Here is a 25,919-nt window from a genome sequence, read left to right as displayed (position 1 = left end):
CTTCCAGAAATACACTATGCAGACACAATTCTCTGTAAAGATCCCTTTAATCCAGATGTATCGCAAAGTCCTAAATCCCTTCCCAGCTGCACCGTTGAATGGATGGGACCCCATGCTGGGAGTGCTGTTTCCTGCCCAAGCACTTTTCCAAGCATTGTCTTTGTAATGAAATCTCATTTCTTCAATTGAAAACCAAAGAGAGGGCAGATTCTCCAATTTGTGAAGTTCAGCTTGGCTCCTGTGTTTGGTGCTTGTGCTCTGCTTCCAAATAGCTGCCTTCAATTGCTGAACTGTTGTCGTGGGGGCAGCGCTAATGAGACAAAGGTGAGCCCTTGAAGATGCCGGTAGAAATGAGAGTGAAAGCAGCAAAAAGACACTATCCGAAAAAAAGAATTTTATTTTCCTTTTTCAGCCTGGGGAGAATGTATTTTGATACCCTCGCCTTCAACAAATATTGGGCTTTAAGCGTGTCTTTGGCCTGTTTTTACATTTTACATGTTAAAGACTCTGTATTCTCTAAACTTGGCCGGATAGTGGGACTTTAATTTAAAAAGTGATGGCAGATTGGATTGGTTCCCCCGGGGAATGTTTTCTATCCTGGAGGACAGCAGTGAAAGTTGTGGAGGATCAATGACTCTTGGTTTTCTTGGTGGGAGGACTTGCTTTTCCATGTGTTTCTACCTATATTGAAAGGTGACTGATTTTGCTAGAAGTGGAGAGCTATCTTTCTCCCCTTCTGCAGCGCCCGAGGCCATGATTCTGCACTTCACTGTTGCATAGCTGCATGCTTTGATCAGCTGTGATCACAGGCACCTTTGTCACTAATCAAGTATTGAAGTTTGTAAATGATTTCCTTTACGTATATCCGTTGGGTCAAATTCAAGTTTCCAGGAATAGCATCCTTCTCACTCTGAGGAATGAGAAGGAAAGATGCAGAGTTCCGAATCCTCTGAGTGTGTGAGCATCACCCGGCGCGTGAATAGTGGCAGAACAGTAATTTGAGAAGGTCCACCATCTCCAGGTCTCCTCTTTCCCTCTTGGCTGAATAAGAAACAGTGGCTGTTTCTTATTGTACCCTCTGTCCACCTTATCCTTTAGAATGGGGTTTCTCCTCGGCACTATTGATAATTTGGGCCAGATAATTCTGTTATAGGGAGCTGTCTTGTGCATTGTAGAATGTTTAGGAGCATCCCTAATCCACTAGATGTCAAGAGCACCCTTCCACTCAAGCCAGAGGTGCCAACGGCAGGTGTCTGCTGATATTGCCAAGTGTCCCCTGAGGGGGGCAGCATTGCCCCCAGTGAGAACCACTGTTCTAGAAGAAATTTGACAGGTCACGTTAACATTGTTGCTCCGTCTGCCAATTATTATTTTTCCCCCTAAATATTTTATTTATTTATTTGAGAGAGAGAGAACACCCATGGGCAGGGGGATGGGGATGGGGATGGGGCAGGGGGAGAGGGAGAAGCAGGCTCCCCAATGAGCAGGAAGCCCAACACAGGACTCGATCCCAGGACCTGGGGATCATGACCTGAGCCAAAGTCAGACCCTTAACCAATTGAGCCCCCAGGTGCCCCTAATTATTGCTTTCCTTTCTCTTAGAAGCAGTCTGTAGACTCTGTTTCCTTTCTGAAACACAAAAGCAGTATAGATTTCCCTTGTTTAACCTCTGTTCTTTGTTGCATATAGAGAGAAAAGTCTGATCTCATCAAACCATGTCTTCTGCTTCTCTTTTGCCTCCTCCAAAACCTTATGCTCCAGCCACATTGGACTTCTCACCATTCCAATGATCCTGCTGGTTCATGGCCCCGCCCCTTTGCACAGGTGGTTCGTTCTGCCTGGAATGACTCTGGTAGAATCCCCTTAATTCTCTAGGATTGGAGCTCAGTCACAGCCTTCTCTGTGGAGTTTTTCTAGGCAGAGCTGGATGCTCCTGCAACACTTTGCCTTACTTCTATTTTAGCACTTACAACACTGAATGGTAATTTTTCGTTCACGTGTCAGTCTCCTTTATAAGACTATGATGATGTCAAAGCCGGTTGACAAAGGCAATGCAGAAGCGAGGAGATCAGACTGAGGTTGCAGTGGATCCCCAAACCTTGCACATAAGGTGAAAACTGAGTCCTCTGTGGGCTGAAGCCATGACTAGCACTGCTACCAGGAGGTGTCAAGTACAAGGTATTCTCAAAGGCCCAGACCCAACCTGAGATCCGAGGAGTGAGGGAGTATAGGGGAGTAGATGCTGTGGATTTATTTGAAGTCCTGGGCCTGTACACTGTGGTGGTGAGGACTCTTTCTGAAAGGCTGCAGCCCTGTGTTGGGCAGGGCCCTCCGCTCTCCCCAGTAGCTTTACTCTGATTTCAGGGACTTATCTGGACACCTTTCCAGGAATAAGGCATTTTTACACATTCAGTGTCTTTGGGTAAAATCCTGAACCTTTACTGGTGGGATTATAGGCAGCAACTGTGGCTGTGAGGGTACAGGGCACGTCACTTGGATCAGAGAGCCCAGTAAGGGACAACCTATTCTGCTCCTCTATTTTGTTTTTGGGATAAAGATAGTTGCAGAATAAAGGAGGGATTATTCATTGTGAAGCTGAAGAAGAGGAACAAAAGGAAATGTGCAAGTTGTCCCCACCTCCCCCTTATTCAAAGGAGAGAAAAAGAGCAAGAGAGGGAAGGAGGGAAAGAACCAGAGAGGGAGAGAAAGAGGGAAAGAAACTGTACTTTACGTGGTGCTAAAGAAGTGTATTTTCTCCCCTTTGGGTAACTAACCCTAAATATTGTCCCACTTAAAAGGCAGGGAAGCTCATGGCCCTAGCTTTAACAGGAATGTCAGTCTGTGACATGTTCTAAATTGTATTTGAACTAATATTCAAAATATTGCATTAAGAAGTTCTATGAGATTGGCAACTTCTGCCAAGCACGGGTGCAGGTCCCCCAGGGGTGGCCATGTGGATGGGAGTGTCATCCGTGTCTGGCATGAGTGGCTGCCCCTCCCGCAAGGAGGAGAGTGGACCAGAGAGGTAGAAACATCTCTGGATTTGTCTCTCGAAGCTTCTTGCTGAAGTGGTGGTGATTCAACTTAGGAGGCATACCGGGCACATAAACAAGTCGTAGGAAGGGGCCTATCCCTCTCTCTCTGGTTTGGTCTCTGACGTCAGGCTTCTGGTTTCCAGAAGGTGCTTTGGATTTTCAGATGTGGCATATATTCCACTCTCCCTAGTTCTGCTTTAAGTCCTTTGCCTTTTCTTCCCTGGGCACTTCCTTTGAGGGGATTTGTGGTCTCTATTCTTCATAGTTCCTACAGACTTCTTGAATTGTGCAAGGTGGAGGTTGAGCACCTGCTAACTGAATTTGCCTACATGTATTCATGTATATGATTTTCAGTGACCTCTATACCCGATGCCCAGTGGTATCTTAGAAACGCAGAGCCCTTTAATGAGAAATATAGTTCAAGACCCAGGGCCAAATTTTATGCTTTCCTCCAGAAGCTGTGTGGTTTGACTGAAATCTCAGGAATGAAGAGGGGTAGGGCAAGCAGACCCTATCTTCTAAGGCCTTAATCCTATATAATTTTCCTATATAATATGGTCTTGTTCTTCTCAATATAGGCCAAATCTACCGTGGTCTAGATTTCTGGATGGAGGTGACCAGATGCCTCATGGTTCTGCACTGGGTGTCCTTTGAAACTTAAACATTGCCCAGAGCCATGGTGAAATACACATCCATAGCACAAGCCCTCTAACCCTTGTCTATTGCTCAGGGAGAAGCAACCAGGAATTTTAAACCTACATTCTTCGACATCAATTTTTTTGAGGTCAAGCCAGTACAATATCTGTCTTTCCAGAAGAACTCTTGCCAGAGTAATAATGCAGTTCTGCACCAGGAATCACTTTAAACAATGTTTTAGTGAAAACATTTAAAAATATTCATTCTATTTTATTTTCAGATGTTGGGCTTAACATACTAGTAACAAAAATATACTTGGCACAACATATTATAAGCTTCTTCATTCAGGGAGTCCCTGATTCAGAACTGCATTGGGATGATCAATTATTCAGCACAGAGTGATGTGGGTATATCTTCTGCTCCTTCCTGGTATGGCACTTTTCAAATCAAAGGGCAAACTTCCACCATTAGGAAATAATTCATGACACCATTGACTAATATTGCAGTGTCTATTGCCATAATACCACTGAATTCATTTGCATTAAGGAAATTCTTTCTTGTCCCAGTTGAACATTTTAGGGGCAATTAATGTTATCTTTAAATATAACTGTTTTAAAGTTTAAAAAAAGCTTTGCAGTCAGGTGATTTTTCTTATAATTGCTGCTGTGTTTCAATTTTACAAGAAAAATAAAAGTGAATTATTTCTGACAGTATTTTTCATCTCTTTCTAAGTCAATGAATTTTATGCTTAGCCCTTGCTTATTAGAACAGAACCCTCTCTAAAACTGGCCGAAGATGTCATTTCTTTTCTTTTCTTGTGGCTCAGACATTAATCCTCATTTGTTAAGTAATAATAGCAGCAGGTAAAGACGTAGGTTTTGAAAAAATTTGAGAAAATTTGGCTGCCCTTCTCTTGATCTAACAGATGTCTCTCACTAGGTCTGTAATGAGAGGAAAAAGAGGATCTTTCCATTCTCAGTTTTCCCTCCTTGCTTCCATGTGAGGGATTCTGGGCATGTGAACTTGTCTGATGTTAAGACCTGACCGTCTCAGGTGTTTTTAATATCAGGCCTCGCTGAAGGCAAGTCTGGGCAAGATCTTAACTGCGGCGCTGGGAAGATGAACCAGAGCTTTAGAGAGTTTAACCTTCATTCCTATGAGCTCTGTTTAGCTTAAACTTGCTCTTTCCCAGAGGACACCAGAGCGAAGCCCCGAGCTCCCTGCCTGGCTTCCTCCGTGGCTCTATTATCATCGCTGCCTTTCGGGATTGCAGAGAAGCATCACCACTAGCGATTCTCAGAAAATGGCATGTTCTCAGAAGGCCGATCCCACCTGGCTTCCTTTTCTTGCGCTTCAACCCAGAGCTCACACCCCCAGCCTAGCAGCCATCTCTCCCCTCAGGAGAAGTTTGGTTTGGGCTCTACCCGGGCCAGTTAAGACATTAGATAGAGGCCCTAAGACCTGAAAGTATTGTCATCCCTTCTAGACTAACAGATCATTTCAACAACAGTATCGGTAGCAACAGAAGCAACAACAGTATTTTTCACTATTAACAACAAGTATGTATTTATTGACTGTTATGGATGAGGCACTATTTTCAGTGTTGGATGTGGCTTGAGCTCATTTAATACAACAACCCTTTAAGGGGTTGTTGCTGTTATTATTCTGAGTTTATGGATGAGGAAACTGAGGCCCAGAAAGGTTAAGCAACTTGCCCAAGGTCACACAGCTGGTGGTAAGGGAGGAAGTCAGGATTTGAACTCAAGTAGTAGTGTCAGTGACTGTGAGATTAGCCACTATTCTATGTTAAAAGGTACCATTAAACAGGAAAATTCAAGACCTATTATGTGTGAAGTTGAATAGCTTCTTTCTTGGTTTTTCTAATTTACAAATGTTAAGTAAGAGAGTCAACAGTAACACCCTTCTTTTAATTTGGTGGCCCGGCTTTGCCAGAAGCCTAAGCAGTGTCTGTGTCTATTGGATGGTCTAGAGCTATGCAGGTCCCAGCTAGTCTTTGGGCCCTGCTACTAGTCTTTGTTAGAAGCCCACCCTCTCCTTTGATCTTCACAGAGCCAGAGCCTGCCCTATTTATCAAGAAGAGGCATCTCCTCTTTCACTGGGAAAAAGAGGATAGCTCCTCTCTACAGGGTAGAAATGCAGATAGGAGGCTGCTGTGTCCCCGTCCTCAGGCAGAAGGACCCATGGGCTGCTTGCCTGAAATCCAGGCCCCGCTATCAGCTCTCAGCGACTGTCGGCAAGCCACTTAACCTCTCTGTGTGAGGGATAATGAAATAATGCTTTGATCTTTGCAGAGAGAAAAATAAAGCTTTACATAAATACCAAATAGGTCCACTCTTTCTTGGTACCTCTTAAATTCATGAGGAGGCTGATGGGCCTCATAAAATTCCGGCCTAGTTACAAGTCCACGTACATTCCTAGACCGGGACTCCCAAATTTTCAATCATAAAATTTTGTCTAGTTTTGTGAGGTGCCTAAAAGCAAAAATAACCCCTAAGACTTTTTACAGGGCCTTTTGTCTCAAGAGCTCCAAGCACTCTAACAATAGATATTCTATGAAAAAAAAAAAGCACTATACATTATTTAAAACCTGTGCATTTTGAAACCAAACTTAAATCTAAGTGCCTGCTGGAGCTGTTTCTGTTCTTTTAGGCTGTTATCCACAGTGACTTGGGGTAAAGCTTTCAGATATATATATATCTGATATATATATATATTAGCAGATTCAAAGCAGGATTCCTTCCCACCCCCACCCTCCAAGTTTGCCTTCCTGTGTGGTGCTTGTCATCTAGAATCATCTAGAATTAACACCACACCCGAACCACAGTTCTCATTCCCTCAGTGCCATGTAGTCAGCGGGAAGCTCATTTCTGTGCCATCAGGTGTGGAAGACTGAGATGAATATTTGCATTTTTAAATTGCAAATTCAGAAGAAGAAATTCAAAGTGATTGAATTTTAGGCAAGGAAGAGGTAACCACTGGTCATACGTCTTCACTGCTGGGCAGAGAATTACATCTATTGACAGGTACAGAAGCCACCACCAAAGAGAAGGAAAGAGGGATCTGACTACTCCCACACGTGTTCTGTTGGCCTGGCATCATTCCACTCATCTTTATGAGGTAGGCAGGACTGCCACCATTTAACTATGGCAAATCCATAGTTCAAGGAAGTCAGGTAATTTCCCTGTGGTCCCACAACTAGGAAATAGCAAAACCAAGACCTAGTCCAATGCCCCGATGCTACACCGGAAATTAGGAAAGTTGTACTTGGGATGCACTTGGATTTACCTCTTTATGGAGCCATAGAGTCCCATCATCCCTGCTTTGTTTGGTTGAGTTAAAACGACAGTTAAATTGAGCATCTTTTATGTGCCAGGCACCCAAAGACGAACATGGCATGACATCTGTCCGGGAGGAGATTACAAGTTCTTGTTTAAGGGATAAAATATCTTCCAAAAGGGCAGCCTTACTGAAGTACGATAGATGTTTGTGTCAGTATAATTTAATGTAATATGATGAATCATACATAACTCTTTGGGAACTGATGTTTTCAATGTGTTATCTTACTACATTGTTTAAGAACTCCATGTAATCTCCATTCCAAAGATGAGAAAAAATACAGCTGTGCTGTCCAATATGGTAGAGATGTGGCTATTTAAATTTATTAATTAAAATCAAATTCACTATAAATTTAGTTCCTCAGTAGTGCTAGCCACATTTCCACCTGTGCCAAGTGGCTACCAGACTGGACAATGCAGATTTAGACTATTTCCATTGATGAGGAAAGTCCTATTGCACAGAACTGCTCTAAGTCATTTGCCTCTGCAGAAATGTGGGAAATGGACTTGGATCTGACTTCAGAGTATAGACTTTTAACCATTCTGTTATAATGCATCCTTAATCTTTAGTGAAATTTGGGGAGGCAGCAGGGAAAGAATTAAAAATCTCTTATTTATTCCAGAAATAAGAAATATCTGAGATGATAGGGGACCTAGAGACCTAGCAACAGTTTCCCTTGCAGCCCTGTTATGGGACTTGTAAGAACTGGAAACTATGTCTCTCCCTGGACCAGGGAAGTTAGTACTTGCTGTTTGCCCTTTTATGGCACCATAAGGTGACTTTGCTAAGAGTTATTCTAGGATTATGTCTTATTTACTTTTAAGCGTCAGTTCCTAACATAGTGCTTGGTACAAAATAGGCATACCATAAACGCCTCTTGAACGAAATTTCAAAAAAGAACTATAATATCTTCTGTCAGTCTCAAAAGAATTGTAGTGAAGGGAAGTAACATTGGTGGCCTTCCTTATGATTCCTAGGGGGAAAAAAGTAAAGAAGATTTCCTCCAGGGCGATATCCGAGTGCTCGGCTTCATAGGAAGAGGGCCACATATCTATTTATCTGCACGGCGATACAGATAGAAGAGGCAGTGATCATAAGGGCTGCCTGAAATTTTATCTGGGCCAGATTTTACAGTATGCTATTTTAAATCTAAACCAAAAGAACTCTGTATATGGCAAGGCAAGCGCTGAAGAAAAATTGCCTCGATACCAAATTAATTCCCGTTATCATCTCCTTGGTGCAGTGAAAACAAACTAAGTCACCCCCTTTTCTGTGCGTCCCGGAGTGTTATCCCAGATTACTTGCACTTGCCCGCCAAATGTTGTGTGAAAGCTGAACAAAATAACCTCTTTTGCCTCCCAGCTCATCCTCCTGCTTCTTTTCACCAGTGCGAACACCCCACCCCTCCCACTCATCTTGCTTTCCTTCTCTTCATGATTTAGCTACTGTGTTGGCTTCTGTGTCATTTAGAACAAACAAAACCTATAGAAATATGATTTAAAAGACAGATGCACTGATTTGGGATGGGAAGCCAATGTTGGATGCTGGCTCACTGCTTCTTAAAGGCTTTAATTTACAGCAGAAATAAAAAGGAGTTGTTCAACACGTGGCGTGAGGAGTCAGCTTTGAAAACTGGTAAGAGGAGAAAAATGCCAGACTCATTTTGAATGTGAACTTAACAACCAGGACCCTTATTTCCCCGCGGCAAGATGATCGCAACTTTCTTAGAATGATCTAAGAATTCCCCGGAGGCATTTTGCCCAGGCCCTTTTGTGGGCCCATTTCGGCAGGCTTTAAAATCCTCCTAACAGGGCTTATCAGAGAAGATTCCAATTTAGAGCAGCAAAAGTGTAGAGTCTGATATCAGCTCTAACTTTTCTTTCTCTTTCTTTCTTTCTTTTTTTTTTAAAAGGAGACATGATGTTTTACAGTGTTAACAGTTTTGAAAGGTCCTACATTTCCAGTGAACAGAGCGCTTTTGTGAAAAGCTTCTGAAAGCATTATTCAGGCGAAAATGCATCAAAGGGATGCGAGTTAAAAAGAGAAAAGTTTGCCGATGTGGAGATTGGAGGCAGCATGTGCTGACAGGTGCAATTATAGCCAAATAATTGAATCTTTTAAGAGAGATCTGGTGTGATAAGGCAACAGTTGTGGACTCACCTCGGAAACCTGTTCATAATTAGATACTCAGGGGTCCCAGCTGTGGATGACACAACCGATGGAGGGATCGTGAACTACTTTATATGCCGGCCATAATAACCATTGCACTTTGTAAAATAGGGTGAAACCGCGTGATTTCAGCCCAACAGAACCTGATTGATACAAAGGTTGGAGAAAAGACTCAGCCTTTTTCCTTCAGATTCCCAATAGTCTGGAGCCTCTTTCAGGCTCTGAGTCACAGTCAACCTCAGCTTCTAAATCCTTCAGTGTCACAGAAACTAAAGAAACTTTTCGAAGTTAAGTAATTTTAAACATCTTTAGTAACATTAAACATCTTCCTTCACTGTTTAGTTGAAGGGTTTCCAGGCACTTCGGTTTCCTTTGTCTATACCCCATGTCTAAGCCAAAGACACTGGGATGGAGTTTATTTCTGAGAACGTTGCACCAGTCATAAAAGACGATAACCTTGTTTCTGGTCTTGAAATATAGGTGCTTAAAGCTTTGGCTCAATGAGAAATGGGCTTACTGTCCATACTGCACACACACACTTGCTCAGGAATCCGAGTGGCAGTTCTTCCTCAAGGTCTCTGCGGGGACGCGGGGACACGGAGCTGAGAAGAGGATACAAACCAGTGAGATACAGCACTAGCATTTCTACTTATAACAGGGTGTAGGGCATCTCTCACGTTCCATCAGTAATTCTGTTAGACACCTTGCTTCAGGCTTTCATTCTTTTTTTTTTTTCTTTTTTTTAGATTTGCCTATTTATTTTAGAGAGAGAGAGTGTGAGTGGGAATGGGGGAAGGGGCAGAGGAAGAGAGAGGAGAGAGAATCTCAAGCAGACTCCCTGCTGAGCATGGAGCCAGACGTGGGCTTGATCTCACAACCCCAAGATCAAGATGTGAGCCGACATCAGGAGTCGGAAGCTTAACTGACCAAGCCACCCAGCCACCCCCAGACTTTCATTCTTAATGAAACAGTATATTCTGCCATGTTGTATGATTTCATCCTTTCAAATTCATTCTTTTATCCTCATCTATGAATAGTTGGATTACCTTGTCACTTGAATGTTATTAAAGGTTCTTAAGTTGGCTATGAGTTATCAGATAATGACACCTTAACTTAAAATCTAGGTGATAGCTCCTTTTTTTATTACAGGGAATTGACTCCTTAATGTCTTTGGATCTTAGTATTTTCCTTCTTTTTTCCTTTTTGGCTGCCACCTCTTCACTTTTCCTTCCACCTGTACATTAAAAAAAATTTTTTTTAATGATTTTATTTATTCATTTGACAGAGAAAGACACAGCAAGAGAGGGAACACAAGCAGGGAGAGTGGGAGAGGGAGAAGCAGGCTCCCCGCTGAGCAGGGAGCCCGTCGCGGGGATCGATCCCAGGACCCTGGGATCATGACCTGAGCCGAAGGCAGACGCTTAATGACTGAGCCACCTGGGCACCCACACCTGTACATTTTTGAATTCCATTAGTACCTAGGTAGATAGAAGACTATCTTCGGCAGCAGCCTTCTTCAAGGATTTAACAAGCTCAAAAGTAAATCCTGTATTGCACCCTGAATCAACTGTCATGGTAGCCGTGACCTGTCTCGTTCTCACATGACGAAGCACTTAGCACATGGCCTGGCTCATAGCAAGCATTCGATAATGTGTTGGTCACAATACTCGTTATTTTAGTTTCCGCTTACCTATTTTATTTACACCGCCTTCAGTTTTCCCCAAAGCTTGACATCTGGTCTAATTTTGGAATTATCGTTGTCATATTTTCTGCCTGGATAGGTAGGGGTGCTTTAGTATTTGCATTATAGGCTACAGTGGAGGTATTCAGATTTATCCATGGTGGGCCACTTGATCCTAATCCCAACATCAGTGCAGACTGTATGATCTTTTAAAAAACTGGTCACGGGAGTGCATCGATAGGGTCTACTCCCAGCATAGGGGTATTAGATGCTTTAACTGAATCAAATGCATGCAGAGGAGTAATTAGCTACCTAGTGAACTTTCTATCACCACCTTTCATTATTATTATTATTATTATATTCTGATGTAATTTCAGTGGAATTAAATTTAGGCAGCTCAAAATTACAAAATCACATTTGGCTTTCGTTTCAATTCCTTGCTGCGCGAAGCCTGCTAGGAGAGCTCCTAGCATCATCTGTTACGACAGTGGGTCTCCACCTTGGCTGTGTCTCATTAGCACCCTCGGAGCTCTTGAAACAATACAGATGCTCTGGTCTATCCTGGAGAGTTGGATTGAATTGGTTTTACATAAGACCTGGTCACTGGTATTTTTAAAAAGGCTCCTCAAGTAATTTAGAGGATTCAGGGCCACTGAGTGGCAGGAAAATAGACTTGCAACATACTGACTGCATTTTTACTTGTGCTAACCAGCTTGGTTAAACTCTCTCTCTACCATGTAAGCGGTGCCCCCTGACCTATCCCTTCCTACTTACTCCACATCTGCTAGATAAAACAACAGAGCAGGAAGAGCACAGGTTCAAGTCAGAAGAATTTGATTTCAAATCTTGTCTGTCTCTTATTAAGAGTGTGACCTTGGAAAGATGCTTAAATTTACTGAATTATGGTTTCCCCATCTATCAAATGGGAATCATAAGACTTCTTTGTAAGTAAAGATAAATTACTGATACGATATGAGAACATTTAGTGTAGTACCCAGCACATAATAGGAGCTCAGAATATGTTCGCTTTCTTTCTTTTTTCCCTTCTGTCTTTAATGTCTTTATAGGTAAAAGGAAGGACTCATATAATGTTTAAATTCTCCTTGTGCCCTAAAATCCAATGAGTCTGATTCTCTGCCTTAAATAATACGATTGGAGAGTAACAACCATGTATTCTTTTCCACACATTCAGTCATGTGTAAAAAGAAAGCTATTGGCACACAGTTGACAGGGAATAAATTGGGAATTTCTTTTAGTATCCTGTCTCCATATTCTCATTTGGCTGCCTTTTCAACCTGATATACCTATGAAGTGGCTGGCCAAGACTGGGGATGTGGTTTGAGTTGCGGGAACAAGATTTTTTGATTGAGTAATGCCATCTGTTTTATGTGGGCATCAATCTTGTGCCTTTGACCACCATCAATTTGCTTCAACCGCATAACCACCCAACGTACTTTATACTTTTAATCATAGTGGCAGCACCTGGCATTTATATTCTAGCATCTATTTGAAGTGATACACTTGAGAGGAGCCCAGGTGAAGTTAGGAAACATCTTTCAAATACTACCTGGCTGATTCCTTTTTGCCAGGAAAATAAAATTTTGCATCTTCTTGATCCATTCCCAGAGAATCATAGGGGGATTCATTCAAATATAGCTTAGGATCAGGGAACACTTTGTGATTCATGGCAATGACTCAGGAAGGCATCTGCCTTGCTTCCCTGGGACATGTACCTGCCTTTGCCTGATCATTTGGCTCCAAATGGAAGCGCAGGCAAATGAGAGCAGATCTAAGCTTCTGTTATCTAGTTCAGGTGAACCAAAGCAGAGGACTGGGAAGGTTCTCCACTGGGCAAGTTCAAGGGAGTTGCTTGTGTTATAGGCAGATAACTCGTTGATGGGAAAAGCCACTTTTAGGATGACAATATGATCCTCTGCTGTGTCCTGGTGTCTGCGAAGTGTAACATGGCAGTATGTGCAACTTAAGGGTTAAAAAAAAGCAACAGTGTAGAAGTCACCATAAGCTGGATTCAAATTTTGGCTTTATCACCATGGCAAACTTTTTCTGTAGAGGGCCAGCTAGTAAATATTTTAGGCTCTGCGGGCCATATGGTCTTAGTCACAACTACTCAGCTCTGCAGTTTTAGTTAAAAAGAGCCATAGACAGTACATAAACGAATGAGCTATGGCTATGTTCCAATTAACTTTATTTATAAACGGGTGGTGGGCCAGATTTGTCCTGCGACTGTAGGTTGCCCACCCCTGCTCTATCGGATTTTGTACTGTTAAGCTACTTTAATTCTCTAAGTTTCTCTTGAGGATTAAAAGGGATAGTGAATGTAATAAAACACTTACCATGTGGTTGGCATACGGTAAGCACTTGAAAATAGTCATTGCTATTATTTATTACAAATTTTGGATATCATATAATTGAAGATGTCATGAATTGTAAGGTGCATCTGGATTTCAGAGATATTGAAAGGTGATTAAAAAAAAGTCTTAGATTTGATGAAATTTGGTCACAGCAATTAATTATAAACCAAGGTTATATTTATGATTTTAAGTCCTGTTCTACCAGTGATAGTTTAAAGCCTTTCGTATAATATTTTTTTTTACGATGTTTTTCTTGTCAGAGACACATGCCATGAACTCCTGGGACATGTTCCACTACTTGCGGATCCTAAGTTTGCTCAGTTTTCACAAGAAATAGGCCTGGCATCTCTGGGAGCGTCAGATGAAGATGTTCAGAAACTAGCCACCGTGAGTTCATTTTCAGTTTAAAACACTGTCCTATTTATGTCCATTTGTAAGGTAAAGTAAGCTTAGAGTTATTGACTATAAGTTATAAGGCAAGTATTCTGGAGAGGGCATGGTGACTTCACTGTTTCCCATGTTGTGTTCCTTTGAAACACAATGTGTTCTTATCTTATTAACTATCAAAATATTTGTATTTTATCCTTCTTGTTCAAGAAGTGGCTAGATAGTAAATAGATATATATTTTTTAGGATTTTGTTTATTCATTTGTCAGAGAGAGAGAGAGAGAGCGAGCACAAGCAGGGGGAGTGGCAAGCAGAGGGAGAAGCAGGCTTCTTGCTGAGCAAGGAGCCCAGTGGGGGACTCGATCCCAGGACCCTGGGATCATGACCTGAGCCGAAGGCAGACACTTAACTGACTGAGCCACCTAGGTGTCCCTAGATAGTAAAATTTTAGGCTTGCAGGTCATAAGGTCTCTGTCACAATTACTCAGTTCAGCCACCGTGGGGCAAAAGCAGCCATGGACAACATGGAAATGAATATGAGTGTGGCTGTGTTCTAATAAAACTTTATTTATTAAAGACGGCAGTGGGCCAGATTTGGCTTGTGTGCTGAAATTCGTTGACTCTTGTCAACGAAAATAAACACTGAGCTAGTGTTTATGTCTCCTAGAGACATTAGGAATAGTAATATATGCATTTATGGAAAAGTAGGGGTTGTGCTTGAGGTTATTTCTGATTAGTCAATATGGATGTGGTCAGACACAATTTGAGTCAGCAGTAAGAAGCTGAAGCTAAGCAATTATTGTAAGTACAAAACCAGAAGATTTGATGGCTACTATGTTCTCAACAAGGTTTTTCTCAAAACAAGCAATATGAGAGGAAAAGTGTCATGTTGGTGGCTTCTTTAAGATGCTCAAAGCCAAATCTAGCAAACTCATCTTCCTTACCTTAACCCCTTTTCAAAGAGCCCAGGGTGAGAAAGAGCAGCTTTAGCCAACTCATTACGGGGGCCAGTCCATCTGCCTAATGAACAAAGCTTCTAGAATCTTCTGGAATCTTAAGTTGTGTGTATTTGACGCAGATGCTCATTGATGGCATATTAGGCATGCAGGGATATTCTTTTCTCCCACCAAAAAATAAGTGTTCTTTCTTTTTTGATTTTTAAAGATTTTATTTATTTATATGAAAGAGAGAAAGAGAGAAAGAGAGAGAGAGCATGCACGTGAGGGGGAGGGGCAGAAGCAGATTCCCCGCTGAGCATGGAGCCCAACGTGGGGCTCGATCCTAGGACCCCGAGATCATGACTTGCGCCAAAGTCAGATGCTTAACCAACTGAGCCACCCAGGCGCCCCTGTTCTAGATTTCTTAAGACACATAAGCCCTTTCAGTTTATCTTTCCTAGTTTTCACAGAGATATAAGACATGAGAAAGTATTTTTCTAATACAAGAGAAAGAGCAGTGCAAAAGCCATGCTGTTAGAGTCGGCGTAGAGATGAATAGTTAGTGGGGCTGGGGGGGCTCCAGGGAGCTCGGGAGAGCCTACAGCAGAAGGCAGATCCTCAGTTCTCACTCACAGCCGCCGGACCAGAGTGCAGGCCTTTGTGTTGCCAGATCTGCACATTTTTTTTTTTTAAAGATTTATTTATTTATTTGAGAGAGCGAGAATGAGAGAGAGAGAGAGAATACATGAGAGGGGGGAGGGTCAGAGGGAGAAGCAGGCTCCTTGCCGAGCAGGGAGCCAGATCTGCACATTTTTGAGGAGAGACTGGAAATCGAGATTTCTAAATGAATTTAAATGATTTTTAAATTTTGGCTCATAAAAAACATGATGAGCTGCGGAAAATGTATTTGTAGACTGAATTAGGATCTTGACTTCCAATTTGCAGCCTCTGCCCAAGGGATTGTGTCTCATACATATTGGCTATCTATTACTGCATAACAAATAACTCCAAAACTTAGTGGCTGGAAACAGCGAACATTTATTATCTCATAGTTTCTGTGTTTGGGAATTTGAAAGAAACTTGGCTGAATGGTTCTGGCTCACGGACTCATCCTGTGGTTGTCAAGATGTGGGCTGGTGGGGGTGCCTGGGTGGCCCAGTCGGTTAAGCGTTTGCCTTTGGCTCAGGTCATGATCCCGGGGTCCTGGGATCGAGCCCCGCATCGGGGTCCCTGCTCAGTAGGGAGCCTGCTTCTCCCTCTCCCTGCCACTCCCCTTGCTTGTGCTTGCTTTCTCCCTCTCTCTCTCTGTGTCAAATAAATAAATAAAATTAAAAAAAAAAAAAGTTGTGGGCTGGGTCTGCAGTTGTCTGAAGATTTAGGAATCTTCTGCCAAGACAGTTCACTCATGTGACTATTGGCAAATCACTTCCTCTAGAGCAAATAATGAGGAGGTTGGAGGGGGGAGGAGAAAGAAAGAGATCGAGGGGAGGAAGTTGTAATGACTTTTGCGACATGATCACATGTTGTTCATGTCAGCCATATTGTGTTCATTAGAAGGGACTCACTCCAGCCCATACTCAAGGGGAGGGAATTTAGTCTCCACCTTTTGAAGAAAGGAGTGTCAGAGTATTTGTAGACATATTTTAAAACCAGCACAACACTGAGTTCTGTTATTTAATTCTCAACCTTGGCTCTGTCTTTAATCTCCACATTTTAGAACTTTTCCCGTGCCTTGCAACTTTCTGGGTTCAGTCTTTGACCCCCTACAGCTTGTACTCTTCACCGGGGATGCACATCTTGCTTACTTATCTGACTCTGAACAGTCAGAAACTGGGGTTCACCTCTGTCAGGCTCTGTGTGTGTGTGTGTGTGTGTGTGTGTGTCCAAAGAGAGGAGGAGAAGGAATAAGGTAGGACTTCATGGCTGTGAATGTAGGCGGGTCCTAGCAAGTGATTTTATTCCTTTCTTAAAAGCAGTAACAAGAAAGTAGTTTTATTGGCCCTTATTTTTATACTCCATCAAATGATAATTAATTAAGTCCATCGTTCAAACTAACATTCACCAAGAATATAACATGGTCCTCATATTTGGGAAATTTATAGCCTCTGTAGGTAAAACTAAGATTTTTCACAGGAGAGAAAGTTTGTGTGGAATCTTGAAAGATGACAAAGTCAGCCAAGTTGCAAGGGGAGGAAGGGGGACTGGAGGGACAGTTTCAGCCAGAATAAGAAATCTCTCTGGTTTGGGGGTCCAGCAGTGAATGCCTGTTCACCCCTTTACAGGGCCATGCTGAAAAGGAGGATTGCCTTTTCTATTAGTTTTCTATCACTACCGTTAACAAATTATGGGTGACTTAAAACAACACAAATTTGTTATCTTACAGTTTCATAAGCTTAGAAGTCTGAGCTACAGTTAAGGTGTGAGCAGGGCTGTGTTCCTCTCTGGAGGCCTCTCGGGGAGAATCTGTTTCTTTGCTTTTCCCAGCATCTAGAGGCTACCTGCATTCCTTGGCTCATGGCCCTCTTCCTCTGTCTTCAAGCCACCAATGTTGCATCTCTCTGATTTTTCTTCCATCGTCACATCTGTCTTCACTGGCTGTAGCTGGGAAAGGTTTTTTGCTTTTAAAGACTTATGTGATTAGATTGGGTCCCCCTTGGATAATTCACAATTACCTCCCCATTTCAAGGTCCGTATTCTTAACCATATCTGGAAAGAGAATATATTCTAGGGATGAGGGCAGGACATCTTTGGCGGTGGGGGGTAGCGGGGGCGGGGCGGGCATTATTCTTTGTTTCTATTCTTACATTTGCAAGAAAGAACCAACACATGTACCTTGAAACCTGTTCTACTAGGACCAGTAAATTTGGAGTATGAATAAGTTTTCTTTTGGAACTTACATTGCTTAGCATGATTCCAATACTGTTGGCTATGGATTGCCCTAGAGCTCCAACAGCCAAAAATGCTTCCATCTGTTAGAGATCATTAGGTCATTAATCATGTCTCTCTCTCTCTCTCATTTTTTTCATTGCCTTTTTCCTGGAATATACCGGCATCTCTGCAAAAACCAATCAACAGTTAGTCTTTAAATGGCTGAAGAGTCCTAGGTACCATGAGGTAGGAATAGGGAAAAAGACAAAAAGGTAGTACTTGCATCAAGGAGCTCATGACCTTGTACACAAAAAATACGGAAAACCCAGAGTCAGTGTCAGCCTGTTTTTTTAAATTAATTAATTAATTAATTAATTAATTTAGAGAGCACGAGCGGGGGAGGGGCAGAGGCAGAGAGAGAGAGAAAGAATCTCAAGCAGACTCTGAGTTGAGCACGGAGCTTGACATGGGGCTTGATTCTGTGACCTTGAGATCATGACCTGAGCCAAAATCGAGAGTCAGATGTCCAACAAACTGAGCCACCCAGGCGCCCCCAACTTTTATTAAGAGAGATATGCAGAAGTGGATTTAATTAAGATGAATCTTCCGAATGTGTTTGAGTTCTGAGTTCAGTGGTGGAGACTGGGTTTAGAATTGGGAGCAGGGGCCAGCAGACAGGTTCATTTGTATGGAAGAAGTAACTGGTGACAGGTTAAGGAGGATCAAGTGTCCCCCAAGGGAGCCAACCTGCCTGGAATCTTGCAGTAGCTTTGACAGTTAAAACAAACAACAAACCAACCAACCAACCCAAGAGAGTATAAACTTGCAAAAGACCTTATCACAAAAGATTTGGAATCTCTTCTAAATGCAGTGGAGAGTTTGGGGGCACTTACCACGGTTTTGCCTGATCCACTCTTTCCTCTTTCCCCCATATTGTATGGGCAGCTCCCACCCCAACTCCCTTGGATTTCCTGCCTCTCACAAACCTTGCAGTTCCGGTTCCTCTAGTTCCTTCTAGTTTTATAGACTGCCCATTTACTTTGAAAAGTGGTTCACAGACTGAAGAGAAATTTGGAAAGCTTTTTCTGTGTGATGTGGGGAGTATGGAGGAGAGACTCACAGTGCCAGGAGGCTAGGGAGATTTTCCCTGAAATGCTCCTAAAACTGCTCTTGACTTCTGAAACCACGTCCCATCTTTCAGTGAAAAACAAAGTGAATGGAAAACTCCTGGAAGGTGGTTTTGAAAGAAAACACAGATTCCAGCCAGGCAATTGCCAAGTAAACCCTGGAATAAATAGCCTATTGGATAACTGCATATTAATGACCCTCAAGCCATATACTGTAGCTGAAAGCCCAATATAATGACCCAAGTACAAAGACTAAGAGATTAAGGGCTAACTAAGGCCTCACTGGGAGGTGTGGAAAGTCCAGTGGCGGGAGGCAGGGGGGGGGGATAGTGGGGGTTGGCGAGGCCTCGTAGCTGTCCAGAGGAGAAATGGAGGTGTTATTAGCTGATTTCCTTGAAGTTGTTCCCATTAAGTCCCCTGAAGGAGTACCGGAGTAAAATGAGAGATGAGATGTACCAAAGGAGAAAAATCCATAGAGAGGACAAATGGAAAACCACGGAAATCACTATTTATGTGGTACAATGAGACAGGCCATAATATTCTTTTTCTCTAGGTGAGATTTATATTATTAATGACTCTGTTTATGTAGTGCTTGCTTTTCTTTGTTTAGTGATTTTAAGCACTTGTGAAACAGAGAGTCACGCCTATAAAGGCAGACACTTAAGAACTTTCTGTGATGTGTTGTCAACAAGTCCATCCAAGGAAGAAAGCAACGTCCACTAGGACGAATTGGCCCCACTACCCTCTGTTTTGTCCAGAGCCGCTTTTGGACTCCTGCGTCTGATTTCAGAGGGACCAGGCTATTGCCTATAGCTAGAGTGTCTCTTCTTGCTATATTTCTGCATGATATTTATTTTGACATCTCAATAATGCTCAGTGTTGAGAACGAAGCTATCTGCTTTTTACGTGGGCAGTGGCTTCTATGCTCAGAGAACCGTTTAAATGAAACTCTTTTGTATCTGAAGAAATTGATGATGATGCGTGGTAAATGTATTTCAAATGCATTGTTATACGTGTAAATAATTTGCCCTCTGCTGGATAATGAAGAAGGCCACCGGTTTTGGCAGCTGTACTGTTTTTCTACTCATCATAGCTGTCCAGGGTCTGCGCATGATAGATATGCAAAAATATTCCCAATAAGGGCTGCTTCGAGTGTGCTAGGAGCGAGCCATTTCCCACTGTAATGCTGGCTTAAGTGGATTTAATAGATTAGTGCCTTCTTTAAGGGGTGTAAACTTAAATGCGTTCAGGGGCCAGCTAGGTAACAAATGTGTGAAACAGCATGATATACAACAATAAGGAATGTAGGAGCCTGTGGAGACCTGGAGAATACACTTTATACCTAAAGGCCTTCAGATCCAAAAATTAAAATGAAACAAAATGTTCTTTGGCTATACACCATGTCTGCAAGCTGAAACAGAACTACAGGCTCTCAGTTGCCAGCCCTTGTATCTGAAGTTAGATTATACATTAGACCTACCATCCTTGAGGGTAGGTCTTCATCTCTCTGTCAGAGTGGATGTTCTTAGTTACTGTTTGCTGACAAGAAAGGGTGGCTATTGGGGCGTTCACTAGAGATAAGTGTCCCATCTCTGTCAAGAGATGACTGGGTTTGAATGAAACCATAAACAGTTACAAGCATGATTGTCATGCATATGTGCTGAGCATGTGTCAAAGGTTTATTTAACTCATTAATGAGGGAAAAGCAGGATGATAAATTGAGGGGCTGAGACCATGGCGTCCCTGAAAGAGAATTCTGGAATAAGGTGTAAAATGTTTTATGTTCTACCGGGCAGCACCCCCATAAACCTTGAGGATGTCTTTCCTACCAGGCAAGAAACATTTGCATGTCTAATAGACAAAAATAACTTGCGATTTTTCCATCTTCACGAGAGAACATCTAGCTTCACGACATCTGGGCCCCGATGAGCAGTAAACGGGAAGTCAGAAAAAGGTTATATTCCCTAGATCAATGCTGCTCAAACCATAATGCCTATAAAATAACCTAGGGATCTTGAGAAAAGGCAGATTTTGATCAAGTAGGTCTGGAAAGGGGCCTGAGATCTGGCATTTCTGACAAGATCCCCGGTAATGGCGATGCTGCTAGTCCAAGAGAATCAGCTGACCTGCTAGACAGGTGGGCTGGTTAGACAATGCTTGAGTCTGTCTTTCAAAAGGCACATGGTAATCTTCTGGTCCTATTTCCATATTTTGATACTTTTTCTGCAAATTGGATTCATAGGGTATTGGCAGATAAATACTGAGTGGTAGGAGATGAGTTCATTTAAGACTTAGTCTGGCCCTAAAGATGGACGCTTGCATCAGTGAGCGCCATGTCATTGGTTCCATTTTCAGTGTCTGCTCTCACACTCTCCTGCTGCCTGCCCTTTGGCCATATGACTTATTTTATGGGAATGCACAAATAGCAACTTGCTGATGAAGTAAATTTAGGAACCAGTCCTAGAACAATAGGGATTTCTCTTACCTCCAAATGTTGGGCAATGTACGGGGGTGCCTTTCACCCAACGGTGCATCCCATCCTATGGTGCGTCCCATCCTACCATGCAGATGGCTTCAGTTCAGTCTATTCATTTCTCACATCATAAAGGCATTTGAAACAGACAAAGCTGTGCATCATTTGTGGAGAAAGCAATCAGTATGAATACACCACAGATGTCTCCAAGCAGAATCAATCGGCCTCTGGACTAGTTGGCATTTTCTCTCTACAGAGAGTTTTGGGTCATTCTTTCAGTTCTGTTGACTCTGAAACATGTTTACCTTCACTTTATGATTGAAGGTTTCTGTCACTGGGTCGTGGAAAGCTGATGAGCGAAGAGTCTTGGCCAAGGGTAATAAAAAAATTAAGCGGTCTTTCCCAGGATGTGTTCCCAGAACATTGGTCCCATGAAATGTTATTATGAGTTCTAGAAAAGAAGGGATCGATGGGTAAATATGTTTGGGAAACATTGAGTTAAATGAGGAAAACAGCTTTGTTTGTAAAGTGTAGGACTTTTCAGAGACTTTAATGTGGTAATGTGCAGGGTGAATCTCCACAGGTAATAAAAAATTATTTCTCCAAACTTACCATGTTTCATCCATTTTAAGATGTCATTTGTTATAAAATATACCTGTAATTTAATAGCTTTTTTTTTTAAAGGGGAAAAAAGATTTAGTTAGCAGTTTTTGACATTGTAAGATGAAGCTCCATTTTGGAAATGTTAAAATGTGCAGTGAACTTGAGAATTAAGGAAATACATTATATGGTGCAGAAGTCTCTTTTTATGGAATGCATATCAGCATCGTAAGCTTTTAATATTCCAAGGAACACAGTTTAGGAGATACAAGTCTAGAATGATTTTGGAAAGGGTAGAATTCATTGTGAGCAGAGAACTGGTCACCAGCTTAATTTTTTTTTGTTTGTTTCAGAATAGGATTGTCAGGAAATTAATAATATAAAGTTCTGTTTGTACTTTATCAAAAGAAACAATTTATTTGTTCCAAGTAAAAGAGTTTGCATTGACTGGGGCTTTTGATGGTCATGAATCAAGTGTGTTTGAATTTCCAGTTATAACCAGGACTTTCTCACGCTGAGAATGGTAATGAAATGTACAGTCAGTCTTAAACTAATAATCGGCCATAATTCACACTAGAAGTGTACTTGTAAAGGTAACCTTAGTTTATGAATTGCTAATTAATATTTTCCTGCCTGCGGAAGGACATTAGCTTGTTTCCCTGTATCTCGTCTTTGTCTACCTGGCTGAGGGGGAAACTTACATATGCTTTTAAGAGATTTACTCACAGCTCTAGTTCTTTCTGAAGATGGATGACTTTAAAAATGACCATTTCAGTATCTCTACAGAAAGCTTGAAATAAGCCCCAGGCTTATTTATTCCATGTAGAGTCTTTGAACTAGTTCAGCTGTTTGGATCATTTGATACAAAGCTGACAAAAAGCTGGAAGGATGCACTTTTTTACATTCTTAATTGAGATGTTTGGGCAGATGATCAGTGTGTGTGTTATTTCTAAGAGTAACTTAATTAAAAGTTAATAGTATCTATTCCAACTCATTACTTTCACTTTCATGTTTTCTGTGCATATAGAAAAATTGTAGCACTTTGTAGGAAAACTATATTTTCAGCTAGCCCCATAAAGCTTAACTTTTTTTTTTTTTTAAGATTTTATTTATTTATCTGACAGAGAGACAGCGAGAGAGGGAACACAAGCAGGAGGAGTGGGAGAGGGAGAAGCAGGTTCCCCGCTGAGCAGGGAGCCCGATGCGGGGCTTGATCCCAGGACCCCGGGATTATGACCTGAGCTGAAGGCAGACGCTTAACGACTGAGCCACCCAGGCGCCCCCAAGCTTAACTTTTTGAGTGATTCCCCTTAGTGTTCTTTTGCCTAGGCGCACTTCCTTCTGACTTTAGCTCTCTTCTGGGAACTTTGATGTTGGAGCTAAGGCTATTTTCTCTCTGTGTATGTTTCACTTATGATATGCATCCTTGCCATTATGAGGGCATCCCCATCTATTTATATTATGATGAGGACACCATTGTAATTCGGAATTAAAAAATGAGCTCTACATTGCTCACTACGGTTAAAAACAAATTAATCTGCAATTCAGAATAGTTGTATATTTTTGCAACTCAGATCTTCTCTTTGTCATTTAAAACTGTATCCTAGGGGCTTCAGCGAGCCCTCGTATAACTGCAGATGGGAAACAAGCCCAACAAACTACTTTAGATATTTGGAGACTCATACCCATAGAGCTGCTTTGGTAGCAGTTCATTCTGTTTGTGGGCTGAGCGAGCTCTGTGCCCACTTAATTTTATCTGTGCAGGAGCACCACGAGCCAGCAGTTGGAGTCTCTCAGCACTCGATGAAACTGCTTTTGGGGTGTCTGATGGGCAGTATGTGGTGTGGTGCGATGTGATGGAAAGGGCCTGAACCCGAAGTTAGTCTCTGTGGGGCTTGAGTGCCAGCATTTTTTTTTTCTTCTTTCTCCAGCTTTATTGAGGTATGACTGACATATAACATTGTGGAAGTTTAAGGTGTATAGTGTACTGATTTGATATACTTATATATCATAATATGAGTGAGTAGTTAGCTCATGCCTGCAGCACGTCACATAATTACCATCTCTTTTTTGTGATGATACATTCGCTTAGCGACTTCCAAGTATGTAATACAGTATTATTAACTCTAATCTTCATGCTGGACGTTAAGATCCTCAGAACTTCTTCGTCTTATATCTGGAGGGTTGTACCCTTTGACCCATCCCTCCTCCTATCCCTCGCTCCTTAGCCCCTGGTAACCACCATTCTAGTCTCTGTTTCTATGAGTTTGGTTTTTTTATATCCCATATATAAGTGAGATCTTATAGTATTTGTCTTTCTTTGTCTGACTTATTTCACTTAACATAATGCCCTCCAGGTCCATCCATGTTGTTGCAAATGGCAGAATTTTCTTCTTCCTCAGGGCTGAATCATGTTCCATTGAATACCACATCTCTGTGCATTTATCCATTGACGGACACTTAGGTTGTTTCTATGTCTTGGCTATTTTGAATAATGCTGCAGTAAGCATGGGAGCATAGATATCTTTTTTAATAGCCTGTTTTCATTCCTTTTGGATATATATTCAGAAGTGGGATTGTTAAATCATACGGTGGCTCTATTTTTAACTTTTTGAGGAAACTCCATACTACTTTCCATAGCGGCTGTACCAGTTTACATTCCTACTAACAGGGCAAAAGAGTCCCCTTGTCTTCACCTCCTTGCGAACATTTGTTATCTCTTGTCTTCTTGATATGACTATGAGTTTAGTTACTTCCTAAACTTGTATCCGGGGACAAATTATATTACCACTTGGTGCCTCCAGTGTCTTCTTTAAAATGGGGATATTCTCCTACCACCTGATAATGAATGAGGAGCAAATGAAATGAAATACTTCTGTGATGTATATGCCACGCCATTATCTACGTCATACTCAGATATGGTTGTTCTCAATCTTGCCATTACCCAAGCAATCCTACTGCACCAAAGGTTCTGTATTATTGATTTCCTAATTTTAGAGTCATTTTAAGGCCCTGAATCCTCTAGCTCTTCATCTAGAGATAACGTCTTCCTGTGATTCAAAAACCCTGACATTGAGCCCTTCTTACTTTTTCTCCTCAAAGTAAGCTAGCATGCATTCATCAAGCACAGAAGATTTCTGCAGTCATTTTAATTTCCATAAAGATGTACAAAAGAGGGAGTTTTTTGGTTTAACTACAATGGAGTAGGCTCTCAAAATCTTAGACTTGTATTAACAGAAATTTCTGTGGTGTAATTCCATTTCTAGCAAAAGCAGGGAGAAGATGATTGGGATTTTTTTTTTTTTTTATGAGCTATAGGAATTTAATTACCCCATTCCACAAATGTAGTTTTCAAATAAAGGAGTCAAAAGGATTTTCGAAGCTATTCTTCTGAACTGTGATATAAAAACCCAGAACGCATTTAGTAGATGTAAAATGTATTACTGTACATTATGAGCTACCACAATGAATGGAAACACAATAAGAAACACGACACGAGATTGAACACACGGTGATTAAAAATCTCTTTGTTCCCCTTGTAGAAATATTGTAATTTGCTTAGAGTTTTATATGCTTGTCACTGTAAAGATGGGCATTTCTGGAATATTTCCGATGGGTGGATTGCATAGTGGGGAGAGAATGGAAATGCTGTCATTTGAGGGCTGAAATCCGCAGTGGGTGTGAGTAAGAAATGCTAGGAGGATAGAGGGGAATAAATCACCCACAGGGCTTCATCGCTCTTTTCAGGGTCTGCCAGTCTGTCCTTTATGGTGTCCATAAACAATCATTCCCTCGGTGATGAAGGGGAGTGCTGAGGCAGGGTGACTTGGGGACTCCTTTATTGAAAAGTGTTCACCAAAACTCTTTGTTTCCCTTCCGTATGACAAAAGTGACATATATTCACTGTAGGGAAAAAAATGTAAAAAAATGGATAAGGAAGGAAAAAAAATCTAAAGATCATTTGTAATATCAGAGCAGGGATCACCGCCGTTAACGTTTGGTATATAGCCTTCTTGTTTTTCCGAAATTATTTTGCCACGTCAAATAAGAACTTCGTAAAGGGAGTCCTGGCTTTGGAAAAAGGAGCAGTGAGGTGTTCCTCCATTTATCAAACACCTGTGCTGTCAGGAGAGACTGTATCTTTTACATCTCCAGAAGCAAGAATAAATTGGAAGTACTCTGGAAATATGGGGCTTATGACTTTTCACTCATGTAAGTTGCGGAGTGTTTCAGTGAACATCCTATGTAGCTAATGAGCTTTGTTTGCTTCTCCTTT

General features: G+C 41.7%; 1 protein-coding gene across 1 annotated transcript in view; it reads left to right on the top strand.

Annotated features, from left to right (window-relative positions):
- TPH2 (tryptophan hydroxylase 2) overlaps nt 1-25,919 on the top strand; it is a 92,668-nt gene that overhangs the window by 41,442 nt on the left and 25,307 nt on the right. Inside the window, exon 8 of the mRNA XM_045867362.2 lies at nt 13,511-13,637. Coding sequence (XP_045723318.1) covers nt 13,511-13,637 — 127 coding nt within the window. The remainder of the gene's footprint in view (nt 1-13,510; nt 13,638-25,919) is intronic.

The sequence above is a fragment of the Mirounga angustirostris genome, unplaced genomic scaffold, assembly GCF_029215605.1.
Source record: "Mirounga angustirostris isolate CCGP_5_RB_7025 unplaced genomic scaffold, mMirAng1.0.hap1 SCAF_5, whole genome shotgun sequence".
NCBI lineage: Eukaryota > Metazoa > Chordata > Mammalia > Carnivora > Phocidae > Mirounga > Mirounga angustirostris.
Note: the sequence above shows the minus strand (reverse complement) of the source record. Positions and strands in the feature narration are given on the sequence as shown.